This window comes from Helicoverpa armigera, chromosome 29, assembly GCF_030705265.1.
Source record: "Helicoverpa armigera isolate CAAS_96S chromosome 29, ASM3070526v1, whole genome shotgun sequence".
Classification (NCBI taxonomy): domain Eukaryota; kingdom Metazoa; phylum Arthropoda; class Insecta; order Lepidoptera; family Noctuidae; genus Helicoverpa; species Helicoverpa armigera.
The window spans coordinates 5,870,467-5,890,108 of record NC_087148.1 but is presented as its reverse complement, the minus strand read 5'-3'; the positions used below and the strand labels follow the sequence as shown (position 1 = coordinate 5,890,108).

Genomic DNA, 19,642 nt, shown 5'->3' with positions numbered 1-19,642 from the left:
TTTTTTTAGGCGGGGCAAAATCTGAAAAATGCCGCCCCGCCTACCTACTTATGTTTATTTTCACCTTTATGATCCATATAATTTTAGCTATCAATATATGTAGGCAGGCAGGGCCGTCTCTAGCTCATGTAGCGCCTGGGTGCAATCATCTCCCAAGCACCACCTATGTATTGAAGTACTTAGAGTAGTTAATTGTGTCCAATTCATTGTAGGCTCAAACTGTTGGCGGTTTAAGTTATGAAAGTCGAGACAGAACGAAGTAATTGTAAAAAGTAGCGCGAGCGAAGCGAGCGCGCAAATTTTTTTATTTTGGGACACAAAAGGTTAATTAGTTTTAAAAAGCGCTGTAACAAGCAACAAGCAAACTTTTTGTTTTTGAGGACTCCATAAAAATTTTTTTTTTTTACTACATTTGACTTATAAAAGGTAAGGCAGCGTGGACTTGACTTATGAAGTCATTAAGGCAACGCATGTATAATATTGCGCGAGCGAAGCGAGCGCGAAAATTTTTTGAGCCTGCGACACAAAAATACCTGATCAAGGACATTGCAAAGCAACAAGAAGCCGCGAGCGTAGCGAGCGCGAGTTTTTTTTAAATTATTTGTTTGAAGACTCATAAATTAAACTGGGAATCATATACAAATAAAAATAAAACGTGATTAGAGACCGAATCAATGACCGACGACCGAGTCAATAAAAATAATAAACAATCAGAAAAACAGCCGCGTTGTCATTTAGCTGCGAGGGTAGCGAGCAAGAATTTTTTCACTTAGTTGGAGGATGTTAAAAGTAAAAAGTAATCAAAATGATCAATCAAACAAAGCGAAGGCGACTTTGTTAGGAACTTTGCTTGTCAGTATCGTGATACAATGTGGAACTTCCTTATCAAACGGGTGTAATTTCATCGAAATTTCCTGGTGGTGGCGCGTCCCGCGGCGCCCCAGAGACCGAACAAGGCGCCCGGGTCATGTGCACACCCTGCACCATAGGTTAGGATGGCGCTGTATGGTTACCCATTACAGTAATCTGTAATGTAGGATTTAAAATAAAAATAAATATATGCGATAAGCGTTCTTATAATTTTTAATAATTTTTAGTTTGCTAAAACTTCGCCTCGTGAATAATAAATGCTCGTGCAGTGGTGCAGGGTATCGGTCAAGTTGATATGGCCATGAAATTGCTGTACTTGTGCTATTATTTATTCCGTGGTCAAAGTTACATAAATGATGAGTTATCCATTGGTCTGTGAAGTGTGATTTTGCCGCCCCCTGAATTTGCCGCCCGGGGCACAGGCCCCGGCTTGCCCCCCCCTAGATCCGGGGCTGGGCAGTCGCTCCTTGTGGCACACTGGTACTCAGCTGCATGCAGTTAGACTGGAAGCCGACACCAACATAGTTGGGAAAAAGGCTCGGAGGATGATGATGACCTTATGTACGTAATCAATTGTAATAAACGTAATTTATAATTAGCAATTTTATTTAATGCTTTAAGACAACCAGTAAATTATTTATATTAATATACTCGTTTAGATAATATTTCGAGGTTTTTTCACAATATATATTCCTACAGTAATCTCAAGCCACTTACATTAAATATACGAAACACGTAGTTTACACAAAAATATTTCAAGATAATAACAATTAACGTTAAATATAGCTTTCTATATGTTCTAGCTTATTCTACACTCGTTGTAAGCGTAAAAATATCTCTTTAAGTATAAAAAAACTGTCTTGAAAGTTGGTTTGTAATAATTCGCGTTTCAGAACGATTATTGCTATTAGAATGTTTTGTTTGTTAAATAAATATGGATTTCTAGTATACACGATAAATGTAGATAGTAAAATAATTTTTATTTTACTGTGACAGAGATAGTAAAATAATTTTTATTTTACTGTGACAGTCAAATTTTTTTTTGCTGGTCATTCACTACATTATTATAAAGTCCTCTTGCAAAGTGTTTCTTTGTGAAAATCTCAAAAATTACAACACAGATTTCCATGCGTTCTTTACTAAAAGATAGAGTGATTTTCGATGCAGCTTTTGGTATATAATTTATACTCATATAAAGACGGGATGAAACGCTGTAGTATACCTTCAATAAATTATAACAAATTATGCAGTTCACGCTTGACTAAATAAAACTATTTCTTTATTTTTAACCATATAGCTATTGACAGCAACGTTTAACGCCTTTAACGATAATAACAGTTACTCTTAGTAACGGTTATTTTAAAATAACAGTTATTTTCAATAACGTTATATGTAACTTATGAGATATACAATAATGAACAATTTTGTATCTAAGTTATTTGTGTTGCCATAATTATTGTAATATAATACCTTTTTTATTGTATAGCAACATTAGTGATACTCATTTTTAATTGTAAATAATTTAGTTTTTTAGTTTCGGCCGTTTTTTTTTGTCGTACGACATTTTTGCTTGCGTTTTTTAACCGTCCTCCATTATATTTTATTTTGACTGCTTTGGGGTCAAAAAAGACTACGTATAGGTACTCCGTTTTAGTAGGCTCTTAGGATTTTTTACACAAATACGTAATAAATGAAATAAATGAGCTACTGCTTAAAATAATGACTCAATTGATTTACTTTAAGTAACTATTATTATTGTATTTAGCCATTTTTTACTGAGTTTTTAAATAGTCTTATTAGAATTGTTTATTTATAGGTAAGTGCTTATTCAAATGGAGTATGAAACAGTACCTAAATTAAAAAATGTCTTTACAAAGTATTATTTGGATCTAGTAATATTATTTTACGCAAAAAAAATGTCGTACGATAAAAAAATAGCGGTCTTACAAAATTGTCTGCCTTATAGCAAGTAGGTATACGGAGAACTAAATGACTAGCGGAGATGTCATAACGCAAAATCTCCTAAGAAAGTAGCGCGACAACATGCGGGTGCGAGGGGGACGAGGAACGTTACTAGCTCCGCCCTCATACGCCTTCTTTGGACCCCGCCCATTTTTCAACACGCTTATACAGGGTGTGTCGTTCACAATCACATTAAATCCTATCGCATATACTTTATGATATTCTATGGCGAATTGTGAAAAAATAACCTAATCCATTCTGTGGTTTAGCCACGGGAGTTATTATTCGTTTTTATAATTTACAAAATCATGTGTAAAGCAGAGATAAAGTTAGGATTATCGAATGTTTTGATCAGTTGACAGCTGTCAGTTTTCAAGGGAGAATTTCCGTTGTTTGTAATGACTGACTTTTATATGGTGTTCTAATTTTCGCACATTTTTATTCCGTTTACTTTGAAAAATTCTTTTTTTTATTTTACGGTATATTAACGCATTTTATTTAATTTTATTGTGAAGTGTGAATGACACACCCAATATTAGCTTCACTAGTAACTATGTATGTAAGAAAATCTTGGAATCTTAATTTGACTCACTTCCCGGTCTTCGATTAGGATGAAATTTTGCACACGCTCTGAGTTCTGATGACAATACATGACTAGCGTGTTTTTTTTAGATTTTTTTACTATTTTTCTTAATCAACTATTTTTGACAGATGTTTCAAGAGACCTGAACGCCTCGTTAGTTCACTCGTAACTGGTCGTTTTGGTCATGCTCATTGTAAGATTTTGACCTAGTAGTTGTCGCCTGACCTACCTGCCTTATGTTGTCTCCGCTATATTTCTTCCTCCGTAATTAGAAAACAGAGGGCATTTCATATTTTGTTGAATAATTGTTGTGTAGTTAATATATCTTTATCTTCACTGTTATTTGTAGCTGGCCGACTTTTTAGTCGCAAGTGTGCGCTTGTAATCGCCTTTAGAGTGGGCGCACACTTTCGTTTGTCGCTTTGTCGACGCTTTCACATATCTTGTTGTTTAGCACAAAATTCGTTGTTTTTAACGCTTCGGTTATTTGATGTTGTAGGTAGCGGAAATAATATCTGGTATTTTTTTACTAATATTAATGATAAATGCTAAGTTTGTCTGTCTATCACGCTTGTAACATAAAACGGCTGATCTGATTGTGTTACAATTTGTAAAAAAAACTTGCGTTAATATGATAACTTTTTATCTAGGTTTGTAATTCGCAGTTCCGTCTAGATATATAATTTCATGCAAATCGGATCAGCCGTTTTATCCTTCTATCGAAGCAAACTTGCTATTTATAATATTAGTAGAAAAAGTTGAAGCTACCTACCATTAAATATTCTATGTATCTGAATATAAGCGTAATACTTAAATGTTATAAATTGTAAACAATACTATGTTCGTTAGAGTTGTAATCAGATTGAGTATCCGGCCTTAAAAACAGGCCGAAAGCCGAATATTTTAGCCGAACTTTTACTTTTTAATAAATTTTAACAGATATCAAGTGATTTTTGTTCATTGGTTTTTATATAAAAAATCAAATATTTAATTTTACTTGAAGAAACTGTTTTCAGTTTGTTCATTTTTTATCATTGGCAGCTAAAATTGTCCCTGTGATATTTATACACAAAATTGGCTAGTTTTACCGGTTACTGATAGCCTACCAGGAACATATTTGGCAGCCCTTATCTAACAGATAGCATTAACTATTAGATAACTAAGTGACACTGTCCGTAACCAGTTTAAAGCTTTAAAATATTTATATTATTTATATAAAATACTAGCTGTTGCCCGCGGCTTCGCTCCCGTCAACTGAATTCTCTACTTTACCCTATTTTTTTTTTCATAAGAACCTTCTCCTGACAATAACAAACACAACAAAAAAAGAATTAGCCAAATTGGTCCAGGCGTTGTTGAGTAATGCGCTTACCAACACATTTTGCGATTCATTTTTATATTATAGATTCTCATTTTTACCCAACTATTCGTCCTTTGATTACAACTCTAATGCCCGTTTTCACCAACAACCTCTTACCGTTTCCCTATCTAAAAGCTACTTTTAACAAGGACCCCTCCCAATTTGACACCTACCTAAATTCATTTTCACCACACTTGTACATGGATCCCTTAAGTAAGTGACAGATTACTAGTTCTACAAACGATAATGCAAAGTCGATATTTTATCGATAAAATGATTTTTCTCTACTTCTTAAGAAATAAACGTCTATCGAGTATATATTGCTAAAGCCTGTGAGTTTTTTTTCTTGTGATGTTATTTTAATTTAACTTAAACTACATTACGCTATGTTTTATGCAATAAAACAGTAAAGAGGTTTTCTATAGGTGAATTTTATACCTATGTCATTCGCGCGTTTGTCAAATTGACTGATGTGTACATAGAGTGAGGTTAATTTTGGGTTTATTATTGTTGAATAGATAAGTTTATTTTGGCAGAGAACAGAAAACGAGGATAAACCTTTCTTGCAGAAGAAAAAGACAAGCTAGTGAAATTGCTGACGTCTCATAGAGACACAATATTAAACAAAAAACGGATGGGACCACGAACGAAGCCAAAAACAAAGCTTGGATCCAGTTACAAATAGTTTTAATGCGATAGGAACCGTTTACAGGTAAATGTGAATAATATCTGTGTATAATAATATAAGATATTGCCGTTCAACTGTGTTCCTTGTTTTACTGTCGACTTCATTGTATTTTTGTTCTCCATGAGTTGATGGATTTAAGTATGGGGTTAAAATTATACATTTATTATATTTATTTAGTTTCAGGTGGTGCGAGAAATTGGAAAGACGTGTAAAAACATGCTGCGCCCAGCCCACCTCAAATTGAATTGGTGCAGGAGGATTATGATAATGTTTGGTACATCATATGAGGACTAATATTAAAATATTTGTTTACTATCTTTGTTTTAATTTATATATTTTATTATGTTCAATATTAGCCTACTTCTTACCTCCAGAGGGTATCCCCTATCACCTAGGAGATAGGCTCCTCCATATTCACCATTTTCGAATCATTGGCTCGAATTCGAATCATTACTGCAGTTTTGGTATTTAAGGCCTATTCAAACCTGAGCGATATTCGCTGCCGCTGTGGGTAGAGGTAGATACCGCACGGGTTTCGCTCAGGTATTTAGTATCAAGTATAGTTACGGGCACGGATATTGAGCTCTCGACGGAAGAGTGGGGATCGCTTTGCGCAGTGTACACAAGGCAATAAACCAATAAATGGCTTCTGCGCAGGTTAAGGTCAGGGGTCAATATCCGTGCCAATAACTATACCTACCGCGGCTAGAGCGACCTGAGCGATATTCACTGCCGCTGTGGGTAGAAGTACATACCGCGCGGCAGCAGCGGCATACGTCCCGAACATCAACAGTAATATTATCGCATACCCACTGGGTTTTCTCAGTCGCAGTTGGTAGCGAATACCGCTTAGGTCTGAACAGTCATATTACCGCATACCCACAGGGTTTTCTCTGCCGTAGACGGTAGCGAATACCGCTTAGGTCTGAATAGGCCTATAGATGTCCCGGAAAATGTTTGTTTGTTTAGTTGTAATGGATAAACTCAAAAACTACTGGACCGATTTTAAATATTCTTTCACCATTAGAAAGCTATATTATCTGCGAGTAACATAGGCTATATTTTATCCCGGTGCGGGCAGTAGCTCCCACGGGACGCGGGTGAAACCGCGGGAAAACGGCTAGTCTTATAAAAAAGTCATGATCATCGTACTTATTTCTCAGTCATCTGCTCTTTCACGTAAGATAGGTACGTGGTCTTCTAATGATTATTATTTTACATATCCACAACCTCCACATCTTCTAAACTTTCTAAAAGTTTACGTTTCATTTTTTTTTTTTTGCTTTAGACATGGTATTTTTGGTGTTACATAACATATAAAGGTACATTTCACTATCCACGGTTCAAAATATGTTTGTATTCTGTAATGATAATGATAGGGGTTGTTTAAGCAGGCATCAATCGGGCCCCCAAGTTGAAGTCAAATTTTAAGGTTATAATTTGACACCTAGGCTTTGGTGAAAATGAAATTCTTATTAAGTGTTCCGTAAATGCTCCCTAAATTTAGGTATTCGTTGGTGAAAACGGGCATAAGTTAATAAGCTTGCCTATATCTGTGTATCATAACTTTCAAGTTAGTACTTAAGTAATAATAAGTGTATGTATATTGTATAGGAGTTTGTTAAGTATCGACTTTCGGCGATAAAGAATATTCTATGATCGGCTTTGGGTCCAAAATTTATATTTGTTGGGAATTAGATTGAGAAAATATGATATTATCTCGCTGAAAGTTAATAAATGATATATAATCATCTCTTTCTAGCCATTTCCCAACAATGTTAGTCAGGATCTTCAAGAAATAATATTCATACAAGATCATTCAAGAGCTTTTTGCACAAAACTTACTATAAATGTGATTTTCAGTTCTTAAATTGATTACTTCAAGTACGTTGGCTTACTTATATAACTGTTAAATATTTTACTAATATAGGTCATTGTTTTAACAAGAAAATTGTCCGCTTCTTATATTATATAGTTATTTGACATATAATTGATGTAATGCAAATAAATAATAATTATAATTATCTTATTTTGGGCCGAATACCGCGACATCTATAGAATTTATTCGTAAATCGTCGAAGTCGATACTTGAGAACTCCGTATGTATGGAAGATGAATGTTCTACCTCCGTAGTATTAGTACGTATTCACTCCGACCAAATAGCGCTTTACTACATATATATAAATACACGACTGTCCGTTTGTGTGTCATACATACAATATTTTATTTCCCATATAGGTACCTACATACCTATGTATTTAGTGTTTAAACTACCTATGTATTTAAAGTGTTCTTTTTTCTTGGTGTACAATAAAGCATAATCTATCTAAACTTTGGGCTTCTACAAAAGGTACAAGAAATTCGTTAGAACACATTGATATTCAAAAAAATCCAAGATGGACACTCAACGTCTCAAAAATTGAATGTTGCGCTCATTCAAAATTGTGCGCTCATTTCAAATAGTCTCGCGTCGATCGCGTACGCAAGCAGTCGTTAAAAATGCCGAAGTGTTCCCTCAAAAATTGTAAAAATAACACAATAATCAGATATTGGCTGATCGAAGCTGGAACTTCAAGATCAGAGCAGAATTTCAATTCAGATTTTTTTATATGTATTGTATGACACACAAACGGTTTATTCGCCAGTCATCACATAAATATGTTATCAATTTGTTTAAATTTTCATACATTTTATTGGCCATACTACCATTGATCTATGAAAGTTTCGCCGAGAATATAAAATTCAGTTTTCTTAAAACAACTGTTCACTATGAATTGTCACGTTTAATTTTCAAAATCAACAGATGTTTTGAGAAAAAACTTGGGCTTAATAAGATGTATGTAAGTTTAAATAATAATAAAACAAAAACATTGAAACTATCGGCTTAAATCTTAATTATGGAAGTTAAATATTTTGACTAATTAGTGAATTTGTAAATATATGACACGTATGTTAGCTAGCTGGTTGTAATAAGTTGTATTTTTATATAAAAAAAAAACATGATTTATTATATTTCCTACTTTAAATGAATTTTAGAAAAGTAATATAATCTTAATCATTTTTCAAAATATTTACAAAATCAAGAAATCTAGGTATATTTGTCTTTATTTCTTTAGTTATCAGTATTTTGCTTTTTACATTGAAATCATGAAAAAAGTTTTGTATAAAAATATAACTTGTTAAAACCTAAATATAAATGTTATTCTTATAGTTAATGTTAGTAATTTAGATCTGCAACTATTTTTGCATTAAATCACTGTTCGATGTTGACGAATTTCAATTATACTAATAAAGAAAATATGTGTAAGTAAGTGTCGGATTGTCGTCCCATCGCGCTATGAGAGTGAAGGAATAGTGAGTGCACCGCAGTCCAAGCAAGTGTGCGTGCACTATAATATGTCCTGCGCAGCTGGCTGATCTCCTTATATGAGATTGTGTAATGTAAATTCGTCAATATGAGAATAATTCTTGTATTTTTGCAATCACCACACGTCTTAGTTCTAGTTATTATTATAAAAACACGAGAAACAATAATTAATTACATATCAATACATATTTTATTACAAAAATCATTATTTGTGAGAATTGCAGTAATTTTATGTGCTGTTCACACTGAAATAACGTATAAAATAATCTTCATATAAAATAACGCTTTTGAAATTATAAAATTAATATTCTTTTGACTAGTAATGTATATGAAATTAATAAATTAAAAACAATTTCCTGGCGCTAATAAATAAGTATGCTTTTGTTAACAGCACATAAAATTATTGACAACTATAACAAAATAATGTATAAATTAGAGAGATATTACAAATTAAACCATTTTTACAGCCAATGAAAATTACATCTAATTGCCTACAAAATAATGTGATACCATGGTGTATTTAAGCCCAAGTTTTTATAATTCAACAGTGTAAAATACTCTAGTCTGCATATTTTGTGGTATTTCTCCAATTTGGTACAGCAACAGAGCAACAGTGGTACGTTGGTACAAATTGTCGCGTCCTACCTTCGATGCCTTACCCTAACGTAAGCTAAAAAACTATTATGTTTACATATTATGCTGTCGTTTTATTTATTTTTATCCCTGGTCACACTATCTTTAGAATTTTAGTATTCCGACACAACCGAAAAGATTTTTTTCAATACGGTCTTTCCGATGCACGGGTGAATCAATCACCAACTTCCAGACTACGGGCTGCTTTGTGAAAGTTTTTTAGAAAACCCACAAAGCGATTTCGGCCCGACCCGGGAATCGAACCCGACCACTAAACCAACGAGGCAGTCACTACCTAATATAATATAGAGGGAACATTTTTCTGTGTTTGTTTGTACCTTAAAGGCTCCGAAACTACTGAACCGATATGAAAAATGATTTGACTATTGGAAAGCTACACTCTTCCCGAGTAAAAGCGATGCCTCCTACGCATAAGGTCGTAAGGCTAAAAAAACGTTTTTACAGGAGAGCGTTTTTTGTATACGGTGATGATAAAATTTATTCTGAAAGATTTTCAACAGAGATTTTTGCATTATGCTGTCAATTAACAATTTTATTAAATAATTTATTCCCAGGTGCTGGATATTATAAAGAATTGTAGTTAATTTACGACCCTATACTTGATTGAAAAAGGTCGTATCTTGTTACGACTGTATGCGTTCATAAACTTGATTTAAACAACACGAATAACGACGTAAATTAAATTATTGAGTAGTATAAAGTCGTAACTGGCCACAGTACAAGTATGATTACAGCGCATAAAGTCGCATAACACAAACGTTTCGACGTTTTGCGTGGGAGGCGTCGAAATAGGCTATATTTTAACGCGGTACGGGCAGTAGCTCCCATGCTTAGGTGAAACCGCGTGGAACAGCCAGTGTAAAAATAAAACCAAGTAAATATTACAATAAATTTTTAATATTAGATATAAGTAAATAAGGTATTCGGAAGTAAGATTTCAACATTCCATATAATTAACTCTACTTCACCCCCTGCAGCCCGGTGCCTGAAACAAAAAATCTAATATTACTTTTGATCATACAAATTTACCATAAAACCGATAATTATTCTTTACCGACTTAAAAAGGATTCTTCCAGTTGCGAATTGTGATGTTGGAATATACGCATCATGTACGTATTTCCTCCTTTACAAATATCCAAGTTTATACCTACTTCAATCATTCGTCCAACATTCAATCATTCAATGTTCACTTCAATCGTATATTCTATCATTCGAAATATAACAGTCGTCATGGATACACGTCTTTTCTTTGTCTCACCTGCACCCATATCCAACATGTGATCTCTCTCCGGTGGTGTCGGCTTATCGTCCCATCGCGCTATGAGAGTGAAGGAATAGTGAGTGCACCGCAGTCCAAGCAAATGTGCGTGCACTATAATAATGGCCTGCCGGGGTGTGACATACCCGGCACTAGGCGGTGAGCAGGTCGGTGGCGGCGCGGGGCGGGGTGTGACATACCCGGCACTAGGCGGTGAGCAGGTCTGGCGCGGCGCCGGCGAGCAGGTCGGTGGCGGCGCGGGGCGGGGTGTGACATACCCGGCACTAGGCGGTGAGCAGGTCTGGCGCGGCGCCGGCGAGCAGGTCGGTGGCGGCGCGGGCGGGTGTGACATACCGGCACTAGGCGGTGAGCAGGTCTGGCGCGGCGCCGGCGAGCAGGTCGGTGGCGGCGCGGGCGGTGTGACATACCGGCACCAGGCGGTGAGCAGGTCTGGCGCGGCGCCGGCGAGCAGGTCGGTGGCGGCGCGGGCGGGTGTGACATACCGGCACCAGGCGGTGAGCAGGTCTGGCGCGGCGCCGGCGAGCAGGTCGGTGGCGGCGCGGGCGGGTGTGACATACCGGCACCAGGCGGTGAGCAGGTCTGGCGCGGCGCCGGCGAGCAGGTCGGTGGCGGCGCGGGCGGTGTGACATACCCGGCACTAGGCGGTGAGCAGGTCTGGCGCGGCGCCGGCGAGCAGGTCGGTGGCGGCGCGGGGCGGGGTGTGACATACCCGGCACTAGGCGGTGAGCAGGTCTGGCGCGGCGCCGGCGAGCAGGTCGGTGGCGGCGCGGACGGCGGAGCACCAGGCGTCGAGGCGGCGCGCGAGGGCGGCGGCTCCGGGCCGGCCCAGCGCTCGCGGCCGCACCCAGCCGATGTGCGCTGTGCTGTTCACCTGCGATAACATAAAAAGTTCTTTATTCAAACTTAGCTGAAACTTCTAAAAAACAGCACTTTTAGAAGGTCTAATTTACAAAAGACAGCCCCCAAAACGCCCACCCTTCACCACTGCTTATGTAGTTTTGCTGGGAAGAAGTGGTGCAACAAACTTCCCATACGCCGTTATATACTATTCAATAGTATATTCAATAGTATGGGAAGTTTTTAGTAGTAACTATTGTATATTGGGGGAGTAAATATGGAATACATATTAAAAGTACCTACCTACTCACACAAGAGTACAAATTAGAGTATATACAAGGAATATGTATATTAGTAAAGGAAAATGTAAAGGGTAAAGGAGTATATTAAAGAGAAGTAAACAGGGGAAATTCATAAAGGTATAATTAAGATGTGTTTATATTAATTGATTAACACAGTTTTGCTGGCATCGGGTCAATTATAAATTGAGCAGAAATTTATTTGTTCCATTATAAGAAAATTTTTCAACAGAGCAATGTTTTGGTTTTCCTGTTTTATTTATTTATTTATTGGATACTCAACAACTTATTATTAATGTGACATTTTTTGTGAAATATATAACTACAATTTCCAATGTCGATATCTGCGCATAATAAATACACATTCATCATCATTTGTCTCATACCTGATCAATATGTCCTCGTATGAGGTTCTCGGCTAAGGCCTTCATGACGAGCAGCTCGACGTCGTCGTGCGGCACGCGGGCCTCGCGCGCGATCTCCGCGAACGTCAGCTTGCGAGCCGCTGATGTGCGGCTGAATGCCATCTGTGGGAGATAATAGGTTATAATATATTGTTTAAACTTTATAAAAATACCACCTGTATTACATATGGAACGCAAATAAAGAATTGAATTGAAAAAAAAAAAAAAAAAATGTTTTATTGGCATAAAAAAAATAAAATACAATTACAAAGGAAGCCCTGGCTCCTGTGCTAGGTGAGACCTGTGTTACAGGACACTTTATATGCAATAAAATCTAAGGACAGACAAGAATAAAATTGAAAAGTAGCCAATGTTCAGTGCAGATAATGTTGCTACCCAAAAGTGCTCCCATATTGCCGTTAGAAAATGTTTGTAAACATTTTCTGACATAAAAACATTTACTGTACATGGTTAAGTAAACAGAATAATTAAAAATATGTTTTTTCATTTTTATACATATGACGGCGCCACCGTCGATGAGTCAGCGGTGAAGCCTATATAAGGCAGTGCACGCACGACTCGGGGCGGTCCGGTTAAGCAGTACACGGCCTCCTAGGCTGAACTGCGAGATGCCATACCAAAAAAAAGACTCGGGGCATTCGTTCACCGACCGTTGCGGAGTGCACACCTCCCGCGTGATATTTTATTTATTTAAAATTAATTGCAGTGACTAATATTGTGTTAATTGGAATAAACCAAGTGATTGTGTGAAGACCTCTTTGTTTTATTTAACGATGTCGGATCCTGACGCCGACACATATAAATTACATTTTAAAATAATAAATACAAATAAAAATATAAAACATTTAAAAATAGTCAATATTTCTACGTTAAAAAACGCGATGTGGAACAGAATTATTAGTAGTTTCATCTTTAGGGAGTACAATGAAACCAAAAAATTGTTCCTCTTTATTTGTATTAGTATAGGAGAGGAAACATTTTTCGTTTGTTTAACCCCGAAGCAGTAACTATTATAGTAATCTGTTCCTCAAGGCTCCGGAACTACTGAACCAATTTGAAAAATACTTTCACTTTGGGAAACAGTTTTTTGGGAAACCGCAAGAATCAACTAGTATAAATAAACATAGATTTTTGCGACAAATTATCCAAATATGTCTGCAGGAAAATTATTGTAATATTCATATATCTTTTAGAACAGATTTAAGTGTTACGAATATACAAAAACTATGACCAAAATTATGAAAAAAATTTGAACTAACCTCCATCAAACACAATATAGCAATCTTCTGCCTCAAATGCGGCTTCGGATTGGCCAGGTCTGGATGCGGGGCCGAAGCCCTAACCCTCTCGAACTGCGCCACGTCCCCGCAAGCCGCCGCTCGGACCAGCTCCAGCGCCCAGGCATCGCTCGTGCCCGCTACAGACTGCAGGATCGGGTGTGCCAGCTGCCGGAGAGTGGTATAATAGTAATACGTCCATCCAAGGCCGATTATCGGTGGCTGCGAGTTGTTCGAAGGAGTTACCGCGGCCCTGGTACATAAAAGGCCTACGACGGAACACGACGGTTTTTAGTCAGTAAGAGTCTGACACTCCCTCACCGCTGCTAACCCACAGCGGGAGGGGAGTTATGCCCGATTCGTCATTTTAGTGATTTGGCATCCATAAAAAACGTGTCCCAGTTGGTCATTCAATAAAATATTTTATTTTACTTAGTCCCAATTGGTCATCCGCACTTTATTTTGTAAAAAGTACTGTCAACAAGATAAGCTTTACAATATTGTAATATGTTTTTTTTTTTATTTTGGTTATGTTTTTTCCGAACATGGCAAGACGCTATTAATAAAATCGCGATTTCAACGACGTCACACACCGCACGGCCAAAACCAAAATACCAGGATCGCATAAATCAGATGAGTAATATACCAATCAACGAGTGTCCATGGAACTGCCCACCGTGTACTAGGACCGCATAACTTACAAGAGTATAGCAGTCAAGAGTGTCAGGATTTTAAGTTTTTTTCCTTATTGTAGATAAACATACCAATTTACACCATCATTCATAATTTTTATGTATACAATCTCTTTGCTAGTTATGGGCCCCTGGTACTTTTATTACCGGCACAAAAAGTATCGAGTCACATTATCGGGTTTATAAAATGCCCATGTTGTCTGCACCTGTATTTTAATGTAAATTTTATTATATTTATATGAGAGCTATACCTTTACCTACATCGAAGTTTTTCATTTAAAATTTCTTCTAGCACTTTTATTTCTGACGGTACGTGAAATTTTATGCGGGTGACGAATCGGAACTCAAAATTTAAATATTAAATTATTTATTTTGACGACCTCGATGGCGCAATGGTCACCATGCCGGACTGCCGAACCTGAGGTCCCGGGTTCGATTCCCGGCTCGGACCGACATTTGTGTGATGAGCATGCTTGTTGGCCGTGGTCTGGGTGTTACAATATGTATTTATAAATATGTATATGTAGTTTATCAGTTGTGTTAGCACCCATAACACAAGTTAATTAATAACTTACCATGGGGCTAACCAACTGTGTGTGAAAAAGGTGTCCCGACATTATTTTGCTCGAATGACCAATTGGGATTTGATGTATGGAAAAAATAGTTGGTGACCAATCGGTACTAATGACAAATTGGGAATAACTCGGGAGGGGTCATTTGATGATTTTTGACGTCAATGCGGGTTGCTGATTTCAGACTATATAGTCCAGGTTTCTTCAAGATGTTTTCCTTCACCTTTTATCGTACACCTCTCTCTTAACTGCCTCGTTAGTCTAGCTGTCGCAAGCGCCGCTGCTGAGCATAAAGACTCGGGGTCGATTCCCGGATCAGGCCGAAATCGTTTAGGTTTTAGAAACTTTCACAAAGCAGCTCGGAGCCTGGAAGTTGGTGATTAATACACCCGTGCATCGGAGAACACGTTAATGTCGGTCTTGCGCCTAATCTCTCTCTAGTGGTGTCAGATTGTCGTCTCATCGAGCTACGAGATGGTGAGTGCACCTGTGTCTGCGCAAAAATGCTTGTGCACTATTATATGTCCTGCGCAGCTGGCTGTTCTCCTTACATGAGACAAACGGATTCAATTGTAAAGTCCACCTCACGAAAGAATTCCCGCAGACGCAGTGCTATTGTCGATGCGATAGCTCAGTAAATACGTACACAAATTTTCCGCGGGACCTGTTTCGTGAAATGGACTTTATTTGGTACCCACCAGTTCCCCCAGCTCATACACATTAGGCGCGAGCACAGCCGCTAGAGCGAGTCGCAGCGCGGTGTCGCGGCGCTCGGCGGGGCTGAGCGCGGAGCCGCCGCCCGCGCACCCCACGTAGCGGAGTGCTGCGCGGTAGTAGCGGGCCAGGGGGCCGCGGACTCTGCGGGGAGTAGAGGTATTATATATTAATTTAAATATATTTATTTGTCAGAATAGATGGTACTTCTGGTTCCAACATATTCTGCCATATTATGGCGTACATAATATTTATAATAAAATTATACTGTTATAGTTAAACTAATAAATTAAACAGAGTAAAGATATTGTGTGCACCAGGGTTTTTCGAAATAGTGAAAACGATCTATCGCTATCACCTTTAGCAATAATTATTGTAAAAACCACGAGGGTAGCAATTAATAGTAACTCTGTATCTATTTTTATTTCCATCAGTTTTTTTTTCAAATATACATATGTATAATACGAAAATGCGATAAAAGTCATTCGTGAGTGCTCTAGGGAAATTACTTTTCAATATTTATTTTCAAAACCTGAAGAAAACTTATTCAACAAATATACTGGATACTTCCTCACACAAAAGGCTGAATAGATTTTAATGAAACTTGGCAGTAATATAGCATAGCATAGTATATAAGCTTTTTATCCAAATGCAAATAGTCTCTCACAAAGCAGGTAAAAAGAAGGAAAAACAAAAGTATTCTAGTAAGTAATGACATCATAAAGCATTTACTAAAATATTAAAGTATAACATACCTGTAGTACTCAGAAGCGAGTTTATAAAACCGTCCGTGCACGGGTGTGACTCCGTCGGCGTCCTCCAGGCTGCCCTCCAACTCTTCGATGATCTTCTCCGTGGCATCCAGGTCATTCAGGTCTTCTAGGTAGATCTGACCTTGGAGTACCTGTGATAAATGTAAGAGTATGTTACGACTACAATATTATGAATATCAAGAGTTTGTTGTATGCTAATCTCAGAGAAGATTGTTTCAGTATTGGGTAGGCTATTTATAGAGGAAAGAGGAAACACATAGGCTACTATTTATCCAGGTGTGCAGATTAGTTCCTACAGGGTTCGGGTAAAACTGCCGGTGAAGCTATTACAAAATACAAAAGTTAAATACTTTATAGTGTGTTAAAATTATTTTATAATAGTTTACACAATTAATAGTAGACATATTTTTTGAGTATATCTATTTCCTAGCAAAGTGGTTCAATTACCAAAAAGTCAGTAAAATGCGAATAGACTCAAATATGTTATAGCAGTTCTAAAATAACACCCTTCCTTTCATTTTATATTAATTCTGCTGGTTTTGTGTAAAATAAACTAATAACTACAACATTACCTTACAAAGTGCGAGTGCCTCATCGTTAGCCTTGACTTTGGTCTCGATCTTCTCGAGGAAGGCGATGGCTTCCTTCTTGTTGGTGTACTGCTTGATCACGTGAGCTATGATCTCCACCAGGGAGAGCGGGTTTATTCTGGAACACAATATTAGATTGAGAATACAAGATTTTTCTATAGGCTTGGTTAGTTAAAAGTGAAGATTAAAAGTTAGTTAGTTTTTATGTAAACCAGTTGGTAAGACTGAAAGTCTATTTACTAGCTATTTACTCTGTTATGATTACAGTCAGATGTTGGCATACAGTTAAAATACCATTTCGAGTTGATAATTCTTACCGGCTCGGATCATTAACTAAATGCACCCATACTTGTACTGAAAATCTTTGATACATACACGATAACATAATTTCAAAGTCTGCAAACTCACTTGTTTTCAAAGAAGCTGACAAAGTTGGTATATAGAGTGATGAGGTGGTCGGCCTCCTGCATGCTGGGCTTCTCCACCAACTCCTGGATCTTCAACGTCAGTTGGTGCCATAGTCTGTAAGAATAGAAACATAATCATATTATTTATCATACATGAACATCATTGACAGAAAGGTAGTATTAGTTGCTTGACAACACAGGTTATCAAATCTGTGCATAACGCAATATTAAGTTAGAATTTTGGGAAATTCTAGCCTAAAATGTGAGGAAAAGTTTCCTGTGTTATGCTGAGTACGAATTAGCCAAGTTTATGTAAAGTTATCAATTATAAAAGAAGGCTGATGTGAGAATCGGCACAAAATACCGCGGTTCTTGTCAATAACCATGATTTTAGTGGTTATGGTTTTATATACTTTTTAACTGTGTGCTCTTACACCTCCGGAGATAGTTAAAGGGCTTCCAAGAGGCGTAAAAACAAAAGTTTTGTACAAAACAACTTCCTTTCTTTGAATTTAGGGGACGATGACTCGGTGACTTTTCAACTTTGTTATTACACGAAATATCAATAAGGAACCGTAATACTCACTTTTTGTTGTACAGCTCTTCTAGTTTAAGCCAATCTGCAGACAATTCTGGATGAGTTGTCTGTTTTCTGGCAATAAAATCGTTTACTTCAACGTTATAAAATTTCACACCAGTCGCCATGTTGTCAGAATTACTTGTAATGATATGAAGTTAGATGCGAATTGCGGGCCGCTAAGTTGCTGTATTTTTTTATGAAGCAAAGGTATTTGTCATTCAGCCTTACCGAAGTTAGGTTTATGTGCTGCCATCTAGTAGGGAGTAGACGTAACTTTGTTTTATCCTCTCGCCAATAGATGTCGCACTTGCATTTAATTTGCAGAATTCAGTCTAGACTGGACAGGGCGTTGTACTTTTTAAAACTGTATTTTTACACACGGCTTTTGTGACCTCACAAGTTTTTAATGCCTGCAGCTATTGTAGAAACTTGCGATTAATACTTTTCCACTTTGTGAAATCTGTGACATATTCAACTTATTAATTTCATTTTAATTGATTTATGTTACTCAATGATGGAATAATGCCTCAAGCAGGTCCGACTTCAGTTCAAAATGACTGTTAAATACTGAACAAGAACGGGGCGTTTCAATCACTTTAAAATTGTAGTAAGTAGGTATATTCTCAAATCTCTAATCCTCGAAAAGTTTTAAGGCAGAATTTCGATTCAGTGCTTAAAAATCTACCTCTATAAAAGTAAAGCATCTTTTTGTGTTTGTTTGTAGCAAACTCAATGCTAGCTATTTACTTGAATTTCTTATTGGAATATAAGATTTAAAGGATTTTTTATACTGTAGCAAGAAGACCGTAAGAGTAATTCGGGGTGCCTAAGGGAAGAAATTAAACAAGGTGTTGTGATTAAAATATCAATTATTTATATTATTGAAGACGCACAAGCACTGAAAACTTTGTACATGGGGGATCTTTTAATTTCATACGTAGACACGCAAATAAAAGAAATGCAATTTAAAAAAATCCTGTAGGGACCCACCCGACAAATTGTTAAATTATCACTATCACACACAGAATATAGGAGTCGAGGTACTTAAAGTTAAATTATGTTATTTTAAACATATGTTTATATAGTCTTGGAAAAAAAATATTGTTATGAAATAAAATAATTTATTATACCTAATTGCGAAAGAAAGACTTAACTAAGACCTATAAGCTTAAGGAACGTTTGAGTGAAATATTTGTGTCATAATTTTAATAGGTAGGTACTAGGTACCCACTAAAAGTTGAATACATAGGTACATACTTACCTACATATTTTAACTTATTATTTTCTTGCACATCACATCAATTCTATATATCTATCTATTCTTATTTATCATAATAACAAGTTATTTACACAACAGTTTTTATAAAATCTACTTAAAATTAAAATTTCATGTGACAGTGACGTTGTCATTTCTTCCAAGTTCCCGCCATTTTCGAAGTATAGCCCATAGACCAGGAAAGTTAGTAGGCCGTACAGTCTCTCCCATAAGTTGTAATTCAGTACTATACAACCTACTACCTCAACCAGTCTATGGCGCGTTTTTCTTGTTGCCAAACTTGCGTGGAGTGGTGTACCTAGAGTGACGTTGGGGGGAAAAAATCTTAAAACTAAAAAAATATTATAAGCAGTAGAATCTTTCGTTCTGTCTTAAAAAAATATAACACGTTGATGCAATAGAAGAAGAATAGACTATTACTTACAATAAATTGATT

The 19,642-nt window shown here is 36.8% G+C and overlaps 2 protein-coding genes and 1 long non-coding RNA gene across 3 annotated transcripts; 2 read left to right on the top strand and 1 right to left on the bottom strand.

Annotated features, from left to right (window-relative positions):
* Window positions 1–1,116: 1,116 nt before the first annotated feature.
* Window positions 1,117–5,776, top strand: LOC126056863 (uncharacterized). The gene is made up of 2 exons (XR_010277969.1): window positions 1,117–5,487; window positions 5,641–5,776. It is a non-coding gene; the product is annotated as an uncharacterized LOC126056863 (long non-coding RNA).
* Window positions 5,777–10,363: 4,587 nt separating this feature from the next.
* On the bottom strand, window positions 10,364–18,096 carry LOC110377839 (26S proteasome non-ATPase regulatory subunit 13). Its single transcript, XM_064042689.1, has 9 exons — window positions 17,937–18,096; window positions 17,352–17,465; window positions 16,926–17,061; window positions 16,336–16,484; window positions 15,565–15,724; window positions 13,585–13,770; window positions 12,287–12,427; window positions 11,474–11,635; window positions 10,364–10,469 (listed from the first exon to the last, which is right to left on the bottom strand). The coding sequence occupies exons 1-8, from the start codon at window positions 18,053–18,055 to the stop codon at window positions 11,480–11,482; spliced, it is 1,161 nt and encodes a 386-aa protein (XP_063898759.1). The 5' UTR covers window positions 18,056–18,096; the 3' UTR covers window positions 10,364–10,469; window positions 11,474–11,479.
* Window positions 10,866–11,390, top strand: LOC135119064 (uncharacterized). Its single transcript, XM_064042537.1, has one exon. The coding sequence runs from the start codon at window positions 10,866–10,868 to the stop codon at window positions 11,388–11,390; it is 525 nt and encodes a 174-aa protein (XP_063898607.1).
* Window positions 18,097–19,642: the final 1,546 nt, after the last annotated feature.

What these genes read in the sequence shown, in the direction of transcription:
- LOC135119064 (XM_064042537.1), top strand. Translation starts at nt 10,866, where the DNA reads ATGGCCTGCCGGGGTGTGACATACCCGGCACTAGGCGGTGAGCAGGTC.
- LOC110377839 (XM_064042689.1), bottom strand. Translation starts at nt 18,055, where the DNA reads ATGGCGACTGGTGTGAAATTTTATAACGTTGAAGTAAACGATTTTATT. An exon ending in GAAGAGCTGTACAACAAAAA is followed by an intron (nt 17,466 to 17,936) that starts GTGAGTATTACG and finishes CTATTCTTACAG; the next exon opens with ACTATGGCACCAACTGACGT. An exon ending in TACGAGGACATATTGATCAG is followed by an intron (nt 11,636 to 12,286) that starts GTATGAGACAAA and finishes ATGTTATCGCAG; the next exon opens with GTGAACAGCACAGCGCACAT.